The sequence below is a fragment of the Vanacampus margaritifer genome, chromosome 1 (genome assembly GCF_051991255.1).
Source record: "Vanacampus margaritifer isolate UIUO_Vmar chromosome 1, RoL_Vmar_1.0, whole genome shotgun sequence".
NCBI lineage: Eukaryota > Metazoa > Chordata > Actinopteri > Syngnathiformes > Syngnathidae > Vanacampus > Vanacampus margaritifer.
The window spans coordinates 36,658,752-36,677,174 of record NC_135432.1 but is presented as its reverse complement, the minus strand read 5'-3'; the positions used below and the strand labels follow the sequence as shown (position 1 = coordinate 36,677,174).

At 40.0% G+C, this 18,423-nt stretch overlaps 1 protein-coding gene across 10 annotated transcripts in view; it reads left to right on the top strand.

Moving 5' to 3' along the window:
* Window positions 1-18,423, top strand: part of atp11a (ATPase phospholipid transporting 11A) — a 73,306-nt gene that overhangs the window by 6,690 nt on the left and 48,193 nt on the right. Inside the window, exon 2 of one of the 10 annotated variants that reach the window (XM_077552069.1) lies at window positions 5,482-5,549. The exons of the other annotated variants lie outside the window; for them this stretch is intronic. Coding sequence (XP_077408195.1) covers window positions 5,523-5,549 — 27 coding nt within the window. The 5' untranslated portion in view covers window positions 5,482-5,522. The remainder of the gene's footprint in view (window positions 1-5,481; window positions 5,550-18,423) is intronic. 10 annotated transcript variants of the gene reach the window in all.

Genomic DNA, 18,423 nt, shown 5'->3' with positions numbered 1-18,423 from the left:
AGCCCTGAATGCATAGTGCAGTTCGAGCCGTGCCTCAATGTCGGGTGGACTTAAACGTTTGACTCTGCTCACAGGGATTTTTATTAAAAAAATAAAAAAAAACACACACATTATCTCTTTGACTGCCAGACGTTTTCAGAAAAGGGATGCCGTGGGTGCCAGCCGATTTAAGCATTTTGACTGATCTTTCAATGTCCACAGAAAATTTTGTGTTTGGACTATGGAAACACACATACTACCAAATGAAAAAAAAGCTTGTTTCTACCTTATTCCGTTTTTCAGTAATCAACAATAGAAAATTTTGTGAAACGATATTATTTCATGCACTCTAGTGAATTTGACACCTTTTTTTTCCCATGAATGATGCCACAAACACCTAAACAGTGCTTTACTTCTGTAAAACACTACCGCCAACAATGAAAAAGTGTTTTTTGATAGCAAAATACGTTTATTTACATTCAGCAGTGTAACAATTTGACAAAACAATTTGGCAAACTATTTACAAATGTGTGCAACCGTGGTACTATTTACAATTGTGTGGATGTTTCAAATACAGTTTTTCTTTTTGTAACACTCCCCTGCGTGCAAGGGGACGCAGCAGGATTTGCACAACAGATTAGTTTCACTGCGATTGCAGACGCTACACTTTTTTGCTGGCTTTTTTTTCTCCGGGGAATAGCAAGTGTGTGTTTGGCCATGTTGCCATCAAGTCTACTCTCAGGATCATGATACGGTGACGTTACGGTGGTGTTACGTCTGGCTTCCTCATGTCCTTCAGTTCCTATACCGGCTGGTAAGAGATGTTCTGATCCATCTTATCCGCTCCATTCATGGTGGCATCGTAGTCCATAACCAGTGTCTTCTCCGTGATCAGACTGTACCCACTCCTCCGATGAATATGCATTGGACTCGGCGCACTCTTCGTCGTCCGATTGAACGTCCTCCTGAGCAGAAGTGCTCGGTTGTGCTCCGCGTTTTCCGGCGTTAGCATCGCTAGCCGGTGAGGCTTTATGACGTGATCATAGCCGCCGCGTCAACGCTTCCAACTTCGGGGTCAACCTCGGAGTCACCATCATCATCATCGTCGTCATCAATGTGCTCTTTATCACTGGTTGATGCTTCTCTTCTTTGAAAAAAACGATCAAGCGTGAGCTGCTTGCCACTGGTCGCCATTTTCGCTTTCTCAGCCATTGTCCCCTCAGCACTCTAGCTCCGCCTCACGTCTTCTACTACTGACGCCTACCCGATCTTGTCCAAAGAGAGTCATCGCTGCCATCTAGGGGCCAAAAATAGTCATTATACTAACTAGATCTGCTTGATACTTTCAGCACAGCTGGCCAAGGCTTTCCTCCACCCCTTTCCAAAAAAAAAACCCAAAAAACTTGGTGAACGTTTTTTAACGTCTTTGGCGCTCCTCCGTAGGATTTTACTAAACGTTATTTAACGTTTTTGGCAGTCAAAGAGTTAAGGACCACCGAAAATTACAAACACTCAAGTCTCAGTCAGCTGGGGCGGCACAAACTAAACGGAAGAGGCGGAAGTGCAGTACTACATGTCCCTGGATGGTTGAGGTTAATATTTAGTTTTTGGTCAGTTTTTAATTTTCGTTGTTCAATAAAATGTTCAAAACATATTGTAATCGTTATGTGGTAGGGATATGGTTAGGGTTAGGTTTAACAACAAAGAAAGAAAGAAGGCACTTCTAGGTTGAAAATCCGTGTGGGCGAAATCAAACGTTTCGATCCACCTGGCGTTGAGGCACGCCTCGAACTGCGCTCTGCATTCAAGGCTTACTCGCAAATGCTGCCATAGAGATCCAGACGTCACATGACTATTTCTCTGAATACGCCCCCTCTGGCAGAAAAGTCACGGTGCCTCGTTAATTAGGATGACCATATTCCCATTTCCCCCCCAAAAAGGACCTTGAAATTGTGGTACCAGTCACAGTTGCACAGTGTACTTCACCTACTATTAGTCACGCAATGCCAACCGGACATTTTAATGAATTGGTAAAACCCCCGCACGCCCAAACAGGATGTAAGAAAATGGTCTGTCCTCCCAAAAGAGGACACACCCTATCGTTAATAGACTACAATGACGAGGATGGATAAAATTAGCGTTTATCCGTTAACTTTCCGCCCAAGAGCATTGACACTACATGCATGTGGTGGACAGGTTGGTTGATATTACCCTTGCCGATGAAGTGTCAGGAGTACTTTTTTTCCCCCCCAACTGGGCAACGCTGCTAAGTGCTACATGGAATTACCCCCTCTCTTACACTGGTGAGTGCTTACAAATGTGATCATACATAGCCTTTGCAAGTTTACACAATTTATTTTCCCTTTATGTATGGTCAAAATGCCATCGCAGTTAGCAGTTTCACGCAAGTCTTGGTAGTGTTATTTAGGTACGTTAGCAACTTAGTGTCTGCTAATTCGGCGGCCGCCACCGCCGCCTTCATTTATGCAGTGAAAAGTCTTTATGGTGTTGGTCAGTTATTAAATTCACCTGTGTAATATCTAATAAACCGTAGCAGCACAAACGAATGAAAGATATTATTTATTATTTTTTATTTATATATACACGTCCTGCTGCGTTGGGTTGGGGGCGCGGGCCGCGTTGGGGTGGGGGGCGCTCCTGCTCCTGGGTTTGCTCTCCGGCCGGTGGCCCCTGCGGGGCCCGGGGGTCGTCCTTTGGCGCTGCCGCGGCCTGGGGGGCCCTGAGGTGTTGCGCTTGCTCTGTCCTGGCGGGGGTCGACGGCTCCCCTCTTTGGTGGAGATTTTCATGCATGCCAGATCCACCACACCAGCATCTATCCAAACTCAGACACAATCTGCTTTTTCCTCAGGTCATTGAATCGGTGGAGGCTGGTGTCAGTGGCTCTCACTCTGCTTCGTCTGTCCTTCCTACCTTTCCTCAGTCTCTCCTTTGGGCCCTTGAGGTCTCCCTGATTTTTTGGAATTCAGATGTCTCTGGGGTTGGTGAAGGACTCTGGTTAGTGGCCTGGTGGGTGATGTCTGGTCGGTGCTGGACTTCACTTTCCTTTCTTTGGTCCTTCTTCGGGTCTCCTGACGGCCCCGCGACTCTGGCTGGATTCTGAAGTGTTCGGTTTAGGTGAACGGTATGGGATTTTTTAATAGGTTTTAGGTGCACTAATGAATACACGCACGCACGCACGCACACACACACACGCACAAACACACACCCACATACAAAAAAAAAAGAAAAGAAAAAGGAGAGCAATGATGATGACATGTCAAATGAACAATACTGAGCTCTTGCAGAAAAAGAAAAAAAATGAAAGATATTATTTCTCCCACATTTTGGGTGTGGTTGCCTGAAGCTAGCCTCCTACGAGGTTAGCTTTAGGCAAGTTAGCATATGCTGATTTAGCCACAATGTACAAAGTGCCCCATCACGTCTTTGGCCTTCATTTAATCACTATACAATTAAGCTACATCTACATGACTAACTGATTCAGTAATTGACTCACTTGATATGAAGTGATTGCTACACAAGTAAATCCTCCGTCTTGTTGTTCACCCTTTTTATAGCTGCTGTGATCCATTGACTACACATTGGATCCTCTTTTGGTTGGTAAATTACTTACAACATTTTTGACAAATGATCAGGAATGTGTTTTTAACCCAATAAATTTGTTGTGTGTAGTAAAGAGTGAATCACATGAGTGCAGCACTCTTCTGTGTGCAAAGGAACATTGCAGGATCTACACACATTCTTCCTGTTTTATGCAAAGAGCAACCTTGCCAGCCAGCTGAATTCTCGCGGTATTTGTGAGTTCACAAACTCTGGAGAATACATCTTGTACCGCTCCTGCTGATACGTTTGCAACCAACCTTTTTTTAGGTTGGACTAATTAGAGCAGGATGAAACCAAGAAGCGTCGATCACGTGGGGAAACAAACAAACCTAACAGACGAATGGACGCTGCAATTAATTCTGTTCTTGCAGAATTACTCCTCATTCTTTGTTGAATAGCGAGAGGCGCTTCGTACACTTTTATCTGGTCAAGGTGTTTGTGCTTTTTTTTCTTCTTCCCTAAGACGAGACCGAAGACGACATATTCATCTGTAGCCTTGATTGGTCAAAACTAGTGTTCTCACGATATCACAATTTTGACTTTGATACTATACCTGCATAAAATACCTCGGTACTGAAACGGTACCTCGACAAAACTCTAAAACATCAGCAAAAGCAGTGAAATTAAAACTGACAAAAGAACTTCAAATTATTTATTATTAATTCAAAATTTTGGGATGTATATATGTTAATTTATGTACATACTGTATATATTTATGTTTATACTGTATGTGCTTTCACATTGCATGCCATATTCTTGAAGTACTGTATTTGACTGCATTTGATGTCATCCGTTTTAAATATTGGCAATACAGTGTCACTCCAATGACTCAATGTAACTCAATACTTGAGTGTGCGTGCATGTCTCTGCTCTTCTCCATTCCGCTCCCTATTAGTCGAATGCGTAATCAAATACAACAAACTGGGAACAAAATAATTTACACTCCACTTATTTTTAAGGAAAGTGTCAAAAATGCGTCACAACCTGTCTGTTGCTCTGTCGGTCTGTGGTATGTGTACCTGCCTTTAAAAGAGAGTTGACGGGCTGTCTCGTATTTATTTTTTAAAGAACCGGTACTAAGAAAAAATTATACCAAGCCGTTTTTGACATTGAATTCTCGTGGCAGAAAAATAGTTAATATCGCCATCCTCCCCACAATATCATGATAATTATCTTACCGTGAGGTTCATATTGTGATAATATTGTATCACCATGTTTGGATATCGTTACATCCATAATACCTCGGGATAAGAATCGAAAAACGGTTCAAGCAACAAACATGGTGCCACGCTTGAAAGTTTGTTGACATCTTCCATGAAAAGCTAACAACAGGGCAACGTGCAATATTTGCAAATTGGATATTTCGTCTAAAGGAGGAATCACTACCACTATGCAAGAACATTTCACACACAGCATGCAATGACTGTCTGTCGGCCGCCAGCATTTCGTGCATTCTCTCCTATCAACACTCTAGGTACTGGTAGTAACTATATTAGCGCGAGTTTGCCTTTATGTGAAACGTGCCTTTAGTAACTGTTAATGCTAAAGCCCATATCTCACCAAACGGCGCCGGATTGCAAAACGTGCAAAGACGTACAGAACGAATCATGAAGCAACACTCGCTACTTCCAAACATTTTGACTTTGCTCATAGGCAATTCACGGGAGCCACACACCAGTTTACTGGTTGTCTGTTTTGACTGAGGCAGAAAGGAGTTTTTGAGTGCTCAGTTCATTAGTGTTGAAATGTTACTGGAGTTGGACATTATTTTCACAAAATAATATAGGTTGTATTTTGTAAATTTCTACAGAAGATGATTAAAAAAAAATGTAGTTATGTTTATTTTCAAATCGTTTTTCTTTCTTTCTTTCTTTTTTTTAGCTCTGGGGACCCTATGTCACCCCATTGAGGAGTCCTCGAATATGGACCTCTTAAAACTTCACTGTTGGGTTTGTAAGGCCATGTTACTTTTAAACATGTCTCTAGTTTATAGATACAATTAAGACATAAAAAAGTGGATGCTGCTAGTCTTGTTTATTAACCCCCCCCCAAAAAAAAGAATCGAATTGTTAAGCAGAATCTGAATCGTAAAAATATTATCAATTCCCATCTCTAGTTGTACCTATAGATTCCTACCCCTACAAACAACATGGTGCATTCAGGTTGTTTTCACAATGTAGGAACTTGCAAACACACACTGCGCCATTTGGCACATTAGTTTTTGTTTTTGGATTATAATGTTTTTATGATAAGGAGAAGCTAAAATCGAAATCTTGATTAGATTTCAATTAACTGCCCGCCCAACCCTACTTGTTCACTTTTTTTTTGGGAGGCACCAGAATCAGATGAGCTTAGCCGCATCATGTACAAAATCAACACAATCTAAGTGATTAGCAGTGTAGCAAATGTGCTCCCATTAATTTCCGAATGTACCTGCGTGTTGTAGCAAGACTCCTACTTGTGTTTTATTTACTCGGCTGAGTAGTAATCAACTCGCTAGCCTACACATCTTGCTAACGTCAACATTATCCAACCAACAAACACTACCTTAAGAAAAGTCTTGGACCTACCACCACTAAATTGCAAACCTATCAAGGAATTATAACTTGAGAATTATCCACGGTACCTGAATGGTGAATGACGTTTATATCCCTCGTCAAGCCACAATTCTTGCGTGCTAGTAACGGTCTATTTCCATCTCCGGCTGCCCGACACACTGGCAGAGTTTCTGCTTATATGTCTCTTTACAAATGAACGCCTTACCAAAAACCAAAGTTAATTACAAAAGAGAAGGTAGTGCAGCGCTCAAGCATCTTTTTACTGATGTTTCTTACTGATCACAGTAGCACCCTGGCCTGGTCTCAACTGGTCTTGATAAAAAAAATCCCGAGTTTGCCCTGTCCGAGACAAGACACGACTATTGAAATGCCTTTGATTCTGAAACGAGACTGAGATCGTTAAAAAGTGGTCTCATAACCGGTCTCGAGACCAAGACCAATCTGAGAACTACAAAATGAGTCTGCTTTGATTCATTAAAACGTTTAATTATATTCTGTTAAATACATATTTATCCTGTTCAGCCCAAACCTAAGTTGTGCTTTGGCCTCCCGTGTGACTGAGATTGACACCCCTGTTTTAAGTGGGAAGGCACCTGCAGTTAATATCAACCATCACAATACTGTAAGGCGCTTGGACTTGATGGTATGGTGCAGAACTGGAGCTGTGTTAAGGGCTTGTGTCAGCAATGCTGCAGTTGCATTCAAAGACGTTGCAGCCCATAGAACAAGGAGACAGAGGATAGATAGCCCAGGGTTAATGACACGTGGACTCCTCTGTTAAAAGAGAGAGCTATGTTTGAACTTGGCGTGCCATAATACCGTTGCTCTCTGCAACCTTAATGTTCTCCTTGACACTGGAAGTGATAGCGGCGCAACTCACTGGAACAAAGCATTCCCAGTTCCGATCCCAGACAGTAAATAAAAGCCCAGTGATAATATACAGTCCATCCTACCAAACGCTGACTGTGCACCCGACCGCTACCCTGACTCTCTTAGATGTTTGCTTAAAAGCTTTCACACTCAGTATCATACTGACCCTGGATAGAGCTAGTAGCTGCGTGAGAATGTATGTAGTTAGTTGTGTGCACAAATCATCATTGATTGTTGTGTAATATAATTGAGCCATGTTGGCAGCCATCATGAAGACATTGTCTGTGACCCTTGCTGACCTCTGACATAACAGCAACTGCATCCCATTTTGTTGGGCACCACTTTTTACAATTTTGACTAGGGCGGAACGATTTATCTTTTTTTGTTGTTGCTCAAAATCAAGATTCCAAACGCGATCAAGTGATGGGCCAAAGCGTCATATTTTTTTTTGCAGCGCTCCTAATTGACCCAGAATCTTTTGTATCAACTATCCCATACATGAACGGCATCTTGCTCCTCTCCCGCAAAGCTCACCAATCAGAAGGGACATGCTACCCGTGACAGGTCACGCAAACCAATCAGCTCGGAGCTGCTGCTCGCAAACTGAGGAGGAGGAGCACCAACAAGAGCACAAGAAGCCGATGCTTATTACTAAGCTAATGTTGTGTCTGTCATCAAACACCAGAAAAAGTGCTTTGGTGTACATTACACTTTTCACAGAAGTCGAGCTGGCAATGAACAGCCAATTATCAGGTCAATTAATCAGTGTCTAGTGGAAATAAATAATAAGTACAGCAAAACCCTATAGTGCTGACTTTTGAGACCTACACAAAGATCGGTCTCAAATTATCCTTATTATGATTATTTTTGTAATCAATTTAGCTTTGCTCAGGGACTATATTTATCTTATTAAATTTATTTAAAGTACAAAAAGCAGACATACTATACTGTATGTTTGCATAAAAATGTGCAATTTAAATTAAAAGAGAGAGAAGACTCTTATTTAGTGTAAACTACAACTTAAAACAATTTTGATGAGAAAATATCTTCACATATAGTATTGCACATACTACGAGGTTTTATAGTATTATAAGTTTTTTTTTCTTCTTTACATTTGGAAGCTGGTTCCTTCAGCAAAAAAATACTGGTATGTCTTTTTCATCTATCTGTGCCATTTCTGTTACGGCACTCAGTATATGACTGTTTGTTAGTGTGTGCATTGGTGGAGTATATTACTGTATGGTGACTAAATTTAAATACTACTACTACTACAACTACTACATTCATAGTTACGCGTATGACAGCAAGCAGTAGTTATTTATTTATTTAAAAGTATTGCCTCGCTCACACTGCCTCTTTAGTGTCCTTACATTAATAGAGTACTAGCATTAAATGTTTTGATGGTATGATAATACTACGTTTCTGTCATACATGCACATTATACATAGCAAACATTGCTTGACCAGGAAAAAAAATGTGAATCGAAATTGCAATAGCTGTCGGAGAAATCAGAATTCTTTTTCTGAATTTGTTCAGCCCTGATCTAGAAGTTTTGCACTTAACAGCGGTTAAAAGTCGCCTACACAAGAAAATGGGCCATATAAATATCCAATGATGCCAGAGGACAGTTATCAATAATGTAACAAATTGCAGCGTTACTCAGCGTAAATCCAAAAAGATGTTTAACAGCACTACGTCAAGCATTTAAGCATGAATAAATAATCCTATCATTAATGTTTGATTGTAATTTCTACAAAGAAAGCACCCACTGCTGAATTAGCAAATCAGTGTTACAATACTTATTTCCACATGCCATGAGCTTGACCTCTACTTAAATGCAATACCTGCTTTTAATGGATCTATTTTTTCTCTCTCCCATTTGTTTAGTGATCTGCTGGCTGCTATTGTTTGCTGAGAAGTAATTTTGTACTGCAGACTTCTGAGACGGCATTTTCATCTACTATTGTAAACAGTCACTGCAAATCTAATTGTGGCTGTGCACACTTCTCGTACGTTTATTTTAACCTTAATGGCTGGATGTGCTGGAACATTCTTACGAGGAACTCATGAGTTGTAAAATCCCATTTCCACTCTGGTGCTCAGCCCATGTCATGCGTCGAGCCTCATGACGGCCACATGATGACACACTGTTCTTGCTCCCCTTTGATTCTCAGTTGTTTACACTCCGATGAAGTGATTCATCTTGTCCAAAGTTTCAGCCGTAGAGCGGGAAAAAAATATTCAACAAAATATTGAATTGACAGCCAGATAAGGTGTATTTGAGGGAAATAGAGGAGGTTCTTCTTCCTTTGGTTGTCAAGGAGATTATTAAGAACAACCTGAGCACACAGTCATTTTCTCTTTTGTGTATTTGTCTCCCATGGTGACACAAAAGGGCGATAGGATTCATGGGGATGGTGTGGTGTCGCATCATGAACAGAACAGAATTGCAAATTTAACACAGCTCATCTGATGTCCAGCACTGACGATTCAATTTAGTTGTATTATAATATAATGTAAAGAGTATTCTTCAGCCATCATCATCATGTACGGTAATTCACTGAATATGACTAATTTTACAATGCGGTCTGTGCTCTCAGGTTTTTATTTGGTGTCAACCTATTGAATTTCAGGAGTAACAAAGAGCCCAATTTTGTATTTATTTATTTATTTTGGTAATTTGACGTTAAGTGGTCTGGACCAGTCAAGTCACTGCATGATAGTTAAATAACTGTAACATGGCATTTTCCCTTTTAATGCAAAACAATACAAGTATGCTAGGAAAATCTTTATATTTATTGAAATATATTTTTATAAAACATTAGACGTATTTTGACAGACTGCTGGAGAAATAAATGAAACAAATTATTATTATTAAATACAATATTCGATGTGTTCAAGATTAACCCATTAAGGCCGGGAGCGCGTTTCTACCACAAGAGCCTGGAGCGCTATTCTACCTTTAAAGCCGGGAGAGCGGATACGTCATTTTGTTTTGTTTTGACCAATTCTTGGTCTCTCAGCCAATCAAATGCGTCAGAATATACGCAAGAGTGTGACGTGGGCCTCGTAGCATGTCTTGGAATTTTATTCAAGTATTCGTTGCTGACACAGATTTGCGGGAGTTATAAAATAAATCACAATGGCGCGGGAGGACTTCGAATCAGTGTAACCAGTCACCAGTGACATATTGTTAAGAAATATCTTTGGAGACAATGAAGATGTTGAAAATTTTGACGGCTTTGTAATGGAATGGATGACAAATAATTACCTCTCAATCCCCCGAGGTTATTACAACTGCACTCCAGTGTTGAAGGTAAATATACCCGCAGATGCGACACAGTTTGTTTATTATTATTATTTTTTAATATATATACATATATATATTGAAGGTTTATAATACTAAACTTAGGTTTGTGTGAACGCCACAGGTGTAAGATCTGAAATGGTTGTTATGTTTATATTTGCTTCAGGATTATATAGTAGGCATTAACAATATTGTTGGATTTCCAGGAAAACTTCAGGTTTTCGGGGGTGATTCTAAGGTCACCCATAGGGTTTAGAGGAATGTTTTGCCTGGCGTTTTAGGCCTTAATGGGTTAATCGATCATCAAATTAATCGACAAGAAGTTTGATAATTGATTCATCGTTTAGAGCTATTGTTTATCTTAAAATAGTACAAATCTGTTTTCTGATATCTGTAGTTCTTCATAAAAACAGTCAGATTATCTTTGTATTTAACTCATTGAATCCCAGCCATTTTTATTGGGGCAACCCCTTCAATACCAGCTGACTGACTGATTTTACAAGGCCCACAGAATAATGTGTTCTATTGCTATGTATATAAACATGTAACATACCAAAAGAAAGAGTAGACTCTCTTCTTTCATTTTTCCATTCTTCCATTCTGCAGTTATCAGTGTTAGAATATAGCTAAATTTTGTCAAAATTTTAATTCCTGAGACTTTTTTTTTTTTAGAAAAAAAGGTTTTGTAAAACAAACATTTCAAGCACAACTTTGACTTTAACACTACTATTTCTTTCTTTTGTGACAGCTCAAACGTTTAAATAATGTTTTCCTGCTATAAAACAACAAAAACTACATTCCCAAAAGTGCCTTTGATCACAAAATAACAGTTTATTGCACATAAAAAATATTTTTGGCTGGTCTGACTCCAGCTCTGCCGCAGCATCCAGTGGTCCATGGAGCCGTGAACCCCGCGGATCATTGCTCGACGGCTGCCCGTTGTTTGCTCAACGAACGAAGCGTCATTCCTTGACGTGCAGCAACTCGATCGCTGCCTTCATGCTTTGATGAGAATGATGCTTTTTTTAAAGCCAAAAAGCAATCCTCCAGGGTTAACTGTTTTGTTCTGCCCATCGCTTATTTTATACCCCCTCTCAGCTGCCTCTGGGCTACTACACCACGCTAGTGACACACGATACTCCCAGTCCCAACCTAAACTTCTTCTGCAAAAAGATCCTTGCGTAATAGTGGCTGATCTTAAACTTGCTGCCACCTGCTGGCTGTTTTTGTGGTGACTATAACTTTTATGACGTATTGATACGTCTTATGTATGGAAAGAGTTGATCAATATAACACATTTGCAAACATCTGCTTTTATTTTGGCGAGAGAACAATAATCAACATTTTCCAAAATTTTCTCACATGTTATGGACATAACTGGGTCATAATCAATTTATGAGCAAAATACTGTAATAGTCAGTTTAATGTATTCCACAAACTATTGTTATTTGAAGTCATAGAATGAATAACCTTAGATTGACGTGTAGTTGAACCTGAAGCCCAGATGTGTAGTCAATAGCACCCAATAAGTTGCTCTTCCGTTCAAAAACCTTGATGTTGATGAGTACATCATTCCCTCGTTTGTTATTGCTTAATTGTTGTTTATTTGGTTTTGTTTCGTCCTTACTGTAAAGTAATCGGGGAAAAATGATTTTGCAATACATTATGCAAAATAATTTGTACCCAACTCTTTGATCGATAGACTAAGCGATAGAATAATCTATTCCTACAAATATTTGATAGGGAGAGCCCTATTAAATATACAGCTAACCGTTATACTGACTTAAGTTGTAATTAGCTAGAACCGTGCAGCACGCTTCTTCTCGCCCTGCCGGTGTGCAGATGCCCACCAAGCCTGCCATCTCATCTGCGGCCTGGCTTAGTTACACTTTATGAGGCGGAGGTTCTCACGTGGTACGTGCTCGCAGATGAACTGACCTGAACTGAGAAAGGAATGAATGATCAGAGTTTGTTCTTGAATGTCACAACACTCAAGCCCCCTTTCTCAATCTGCTTTAAAAACAAAACAAAAAACAAAACACTCTCTCTGTGCAGCCCACAAGCTGCTTTTGCGTTTGGGTGGTGCACAGACCAGGGAATCACTCATACCCACTAGCTCAGTGGTTCTCAAATAGAGGTACACGTACGTGAAGACACATCAGGGGGATATGTGGGATTTTAAAATATATTTAAAAAGTAGCATCTATGCAAGAAACCAGCTTGATTTTTTTTTCTTCTTCAGTTTCTGCTATTTAAAGTTAACTGAATTATTTGTTTTGAAAAATAAACCTGTCCCATGATCCTAAAGGAGGGCACGGTATGTTGATAATTATTGCACAATTATTTATTCACAAATAATTACTTATTTGCTTTTTTCCCCCGATACATAGTGGGACTGTATATTGGTCAAAGTTAAAACCAGACACTGATGGCACAGCACGGTTTTGTTTTGTTCATCCAAAATGCTTTGTGCTGGTTGGGGGTACATTGCTGAAAAAATATTTCGCAGGAGGTACATCACTAAAAAAACATTGAGAACCACTGCACTAGCTGACGTATTACCATTTACCATTTAATAATAATAAATGAAATGTGTGTACATAAGTAAGTATACTTTTTTATATGGCAGAAGCATAGGAAAAAATAGATTTTGGATTTGAAAGACGACCTTACTCACCTAAAAGTTCGTGAAGGGGGTTTGGGAATTGTTGACATAGTCTAATACAGAGGTCTTTCTAGCTCTTTCGAGAATTTTGAACTAGGACACTTTTGTCATCCTTAAGTGGTATAGATGTAAAAAAAAAAAAAAACTGAAACGCAGTGAAACATAAAAATAGTGGTTCTGCCATCAAAAAGTACAATTGTGCTCATCGAGTGACCTCTTTCGAGAGCCAATCAGTGACGGATACACACATGCCTAATAAGTGCGAGCTCTAAGGTTCCTTTCCAGCGGTACACACACTTTCAACTCCGCCCTGTACGGCACCCCATGGCGGCCAGGCAGCCTTTTGCCCCGCGCCAATGGCCGGCTGCTGAGATGGGTGAATTTTGGGTTTGTTTTGTTTCCCCTGCCGCCCACGTCTTGACAGTGCATGCGTGGCCGACCAAGCTGCATCGTGGGTGGCCAGAGCGCCATGATGTACCACTACCCCAGAGACTGCGAATTTCACACTGGTTTAATTTAAAGGGGAAATCAAGTCAAAAATCTTCTTTACAATAATATGTTCTATGCACCCCCACTAGTCTAAACACAGTATTCTGATTAATATTGTGTTTGTGCAATATGAAAATTATCACGTAGCAACCATCATGGCTTACCTATTTTCTGGGTTTGGTCATGTGATGTTCGCAAGCTGAGCCCATTTTTCCCCATGTTTCATGGTCAATGCATTGAAAAAATGCAGTTTTGGCCTCTTCTTTTTCTCTTGCTTGTATTTGTTTTGTGTGGTGGTGATTACTGGCAATACAATGTAATGGAGACCATTACACAAAAGTCTCCCCACAGGACAAACATTAGGGATTAGTGAGAAGCGCTTCCACTAATGTGCAGGGCACTGTAAAGTGGTGAAACATACACATTGGTGGGAGATAAAAAGTGAAAGCATTTTGGTTGTTTTTCCCAGGCTCCTGTCAGACACATTGACGGTATTGGGTTACAGCAGGAAGTGGAAGTTGTGACACAAAGTGAAGTATAACTAAGTGTACCAAAAGCTAATGGCACCACTACCCTTGACTCTATAGCAATACACACCATGCTAATTAAATGCTGACAATTACATCAATGCATGCTTTCACTTTAGGTTTGTTCCAGTTATATCAGAATGGTTACATATTATAAAACAAATGCTTAACTGACACCAGAATGAGATTTCAGTTGTTTAGCTGTGGTCCTGAATGCTTCCAAGCCAGACATGATTTCCCACGTGACTTGAACTAAGAAATTTAAGTTGTGGGGATGGATCATGTGACTCTCAGCAGTTTGTCTCCTCTCACCGAGCACAATGAACCAAGTGAGCACTGTTTGCTTGATTCTCCTGACATGCAAAGAATGACCGAGCTTATGCTCAGAAAATTCCTGCCAGTGGTTTTGTTCACTTCAGAGACAAATCTATCAATGCTGTTTGCAGCAGTTATTCTACGGAGACACGGCTTCATCACTTGTTCATGGGGGAAACATGAGGAGATTAGTAGAAATATTATCAAGGCATTCTGGAGCGAAATGTGCAGCCCAGTCTCAACAAGCTTGTCTTTTCTTTTCTTTTTTAATGGAAGGGCACCAACAATTTTGTCCTCATCTTTAAGTGACCTCCTGAAGACTTGAGCAGTGCGAAAGCAGGATTTCATCTTAATTTTCTGATGAGAAACTAGATTAATGTGTGTCTTTAGTACTGACAGAAGCACTCCTCTTATCCTATTTCTCACCACATTTCAATTGTTTATTGAAGGGATGTTAATTTCAAAGTTGATTAAAAACTTGGTCATTTTGCTCTTTTGTTGAATTGACAGCTTTTGAAGCCTGAAGTGAAAATACAAGTGCTCAGTGCTTTCTTGAAAACAAGAAAGCAGAAAACGTTTATTTGGAAATACAGATGATGTGCGTGGACATAGCATTATATAGTATTTGTGCTGATAATGCTTTTCCAGCAAAATGTACATTTATGGCAGAGTTAATGTGTCCAGTGGAGAAGCATCACTTATTAATATCAACTGTAAAGTCACATATATGCTGACTAAGGGTATGTATACCATTTACAAAAAGTGTTTAGTCCTATAGCAGAAGTACTTAGTGTGACGTAGCCAACTATTAGCGTGGCATGCATATTACATATTTTCACTTGTGAACACTGTAATAATATTTTTTTTACATCTGTATGTGAAACTTTTTTAAATCACAAAAAGCTTTGCGATTTTTTTCTTGGTTGTATAAACTTGCCCTACCCCAAGAGTTGAGAGCTGCTTTCTGCTGTCAGTGGCCTGCTTATGTTAAAGCAGCAAAACACAATGCAGCACACTTAACAAGCACATCTTCTTGCTCCTTGTTGTCATTTTTGTCGGATAGATGTATTTATCATTAGTAAGGCATTAGGCCCGCCTACTGGCCTAAACACAATCAGAAGCACAAACATAATTTCAGAACTCTGGACTGCAACCAATTTGAGTGCACAGATGTTGTAATTCGTGCAACTAAATTTGGAAAATACTATTGTAAAACGATCCTCCCCCACCTACTCACATTTTAAGACAAGTTAATGGTTGAAGTCACAGCCTAATCTCAGACTGAGATTTTACAAAGACTGTACATTTTGCAGGGTCTCTATTTAAAAGACTACAACTAGATTCTTTCATTTTTTTCCCACAATGCAAAATGTTCCCATCTTGGTCTTCGTGATGTCAGTCCATTTGCAAGAGTTTAGAGACAGGCTAGGCTGTCCTGACCACAGCCACTCTTTCTGGACAGCCCATGTTCTTTGGAGCAGTCGTGTTTTCGCCGGTGTTTCCCCTTCATCCATTCTGCAAAGTTTCCCGTTTCTAGCATTGTTAGAGCTCTCCTATTGCTTGTTGGTTGTGTCATGTAGACTGAAAGATTAATGTCCAACACATTTGATATTAATATTGAAAGACTGATATAATACACCTTACACCAAACGATTAAGATGATCAAAACATGATGTGACTTCAGTAAAACCCTTGACTTCAGTTTTTAGTTTGAAATTGTGAAAATTGTTAAGTGTAAGCCCAGCACAAGTGTGTGCGTGTGCATGTGTGTGTGAGTTTGAACGATTTATAATAAAAAAACAAAAAAAACAATTTCCAACTGCAAGGGATCCTGGCTGAGGCCACAGTATGATGTTAGATTTGTGCTTCAATTACAAGCGCTTATGAGGACATTTTAAACACAAAAGCGTGTTTTGAGTGCACAAGAACCGTTTTTGCGAGCCTCACCCATCAAGTGCTCGCCTGCTGAACCCAGAAAAAACATGCACGCACATGTGAGCGTGTTGCATACATTTGCTGAATAAAAGTTGGCTTGCAATAACATGGCTAAACGCCACTAGATAGATACTTGGTGTAGAAGTTATAAAGTTGCCCGTCCGGTGTTATCCGGCTTCAACCCTCATTCTTAACATCACAATAAAGCCCAAATCATCTAGTTTATATTTATATATATATATATATATATATATATATATATATATATATATATATATATATATATATATATATATATATATATATTTAAGCCACCTGCAAAAAGCAAATGCAACGGGCACTTCATGTGACAATGCAAGTCAGTCTTAATCAGCACTGCAAAGACAACTACAAGCAGGTCTAAAAAAAATAAAAAATACACCCCCACATTTCTAATTCCTTAATGTGGTAACAAGCTCAGTTGCCACCAATTTACAATAAAAACCCACTATTCTCCTCTCTAGAAAGTACATGAGTGAGATTTTAGACAATCTTTCCGCATAGATGTTGGTCTATGAAACAAAGAGACGTCAGAAGCACAGTAGCTACTTTTTGCCTGCTAAAACAACACACAGGTAAGCTTGGTCTGTTGAAAAGTGATTATGGGGGGAACAGCAACTGTTATACAGTTATAACAGGCTGTCATAATCAGTGAGCACTGTGCAAAGGCCCGCCACGGTAGCCCCGCTAGCTACTAGCTAGCCGCCGCTAAACACTGGCAAACTGGCTAGTCCTGTCCTAAAAAAAAAAACCTTTTGGTTAACATCATGCGGTAAACAAATCTCCTGATTTATTACCACAGTGTATAGAAGCTTATTCTTTCTCATTATGTTGATTCTTAACCAGCTTTATTTTGTACAAACCACGATCACAAGCAGGAAACGGTGAAGGTAGCAAAATGTTCCTGGGCGACAGACTTCCTTTAATTGGTTTAAAGGCAAGGGGTTCTCCCGCAGCACTTTTTTCGAGGTTTAAATATTGATCTTGCGTTGTCAAACTTGTATGAAATGGCCCATTAATGGTCCAATTAATACACATTATTTTGAAATATATATATTTTGCGTGCGTTTATTTATTGTTAAAGAAAATCGTATTTAATTATAAAGAAGTATAGGCCAGGCAGTCGCCCATGCTGTTTTGAATATTTTTGGAGTTGTTTTGTTTTGGAGAGCTGTGTTCAGACAGCAGACATATCTGATTCCAATCGGAGTCCTCCTCAAATCCGGGCTGACTGTCCAGATTTAGTTTTAGATCTAGTTTTTAGCAAGTGTCCAAATCCAATCTGGCCCTGTTCAGACAGCCACATTATTGACCCATCTAGAGGGTTGCTGTAGCAATGACGTCAAATGGAGGCGGCGCCCAGCGCGTGTACTGTTTGACGTCATGTGACGCTGTTTACCGCTCCGTTCCTCGCAAGCGCGTTAAGCAGTTTTATTTTCTTTTTCTTTCTTTCTTTATTTATTTTATTTAACGACCATATGTCTATGGCTACGGCCAGGCACTAATTCGCTATTTCCAGTTGCGATGTGAAGATCTGATGAGGTAGCGAAACCGGCTTCAGCGCAAGTAATTTAAACTGTCACTGTGTTTCCAGTTAAGCATGAGAGTCGTCGACGGGGCAGTGGAGCTGTCAAGGCGCTTGGCTGAGGAAGCAGCCGGGCAGCGAACCGATTGGATATTGACTGCGCAGACGCATTGGGTTTTTCACGCGCAGAGTGGCGTCATGGACAGCCAGATTTCTTGTGTTTTGTGACTGTTAAAGACTGCAAAAGAGCCATCTACGTTAAATCTGGATCGGCTAAAAATTGAATTTGACCTGACAGTCTGAACAAGGCCTTAATGCCTTATTTGATCTACCTACTGCCCAAGTGGGGCCCAACAATTAATCCCACCCAAGCCCATGCCCAGCCAGCCCAAATGATAACCATATGGACTGTATTTCTAGCTTCAGTGCTGAAGAGAAATTTGTTGATTTTATTTATTTTTTTTTTTGTTTGTTTTGGCAACTAAAAAAGAGTAATCTATCGACTACCCTGACATTACAGAGGTCCTTTGTGTAGATTTGAAGATTCTCGTTCCAAGCAATTCCTCTAGTGACTGGACTTGTGGATCATGTTA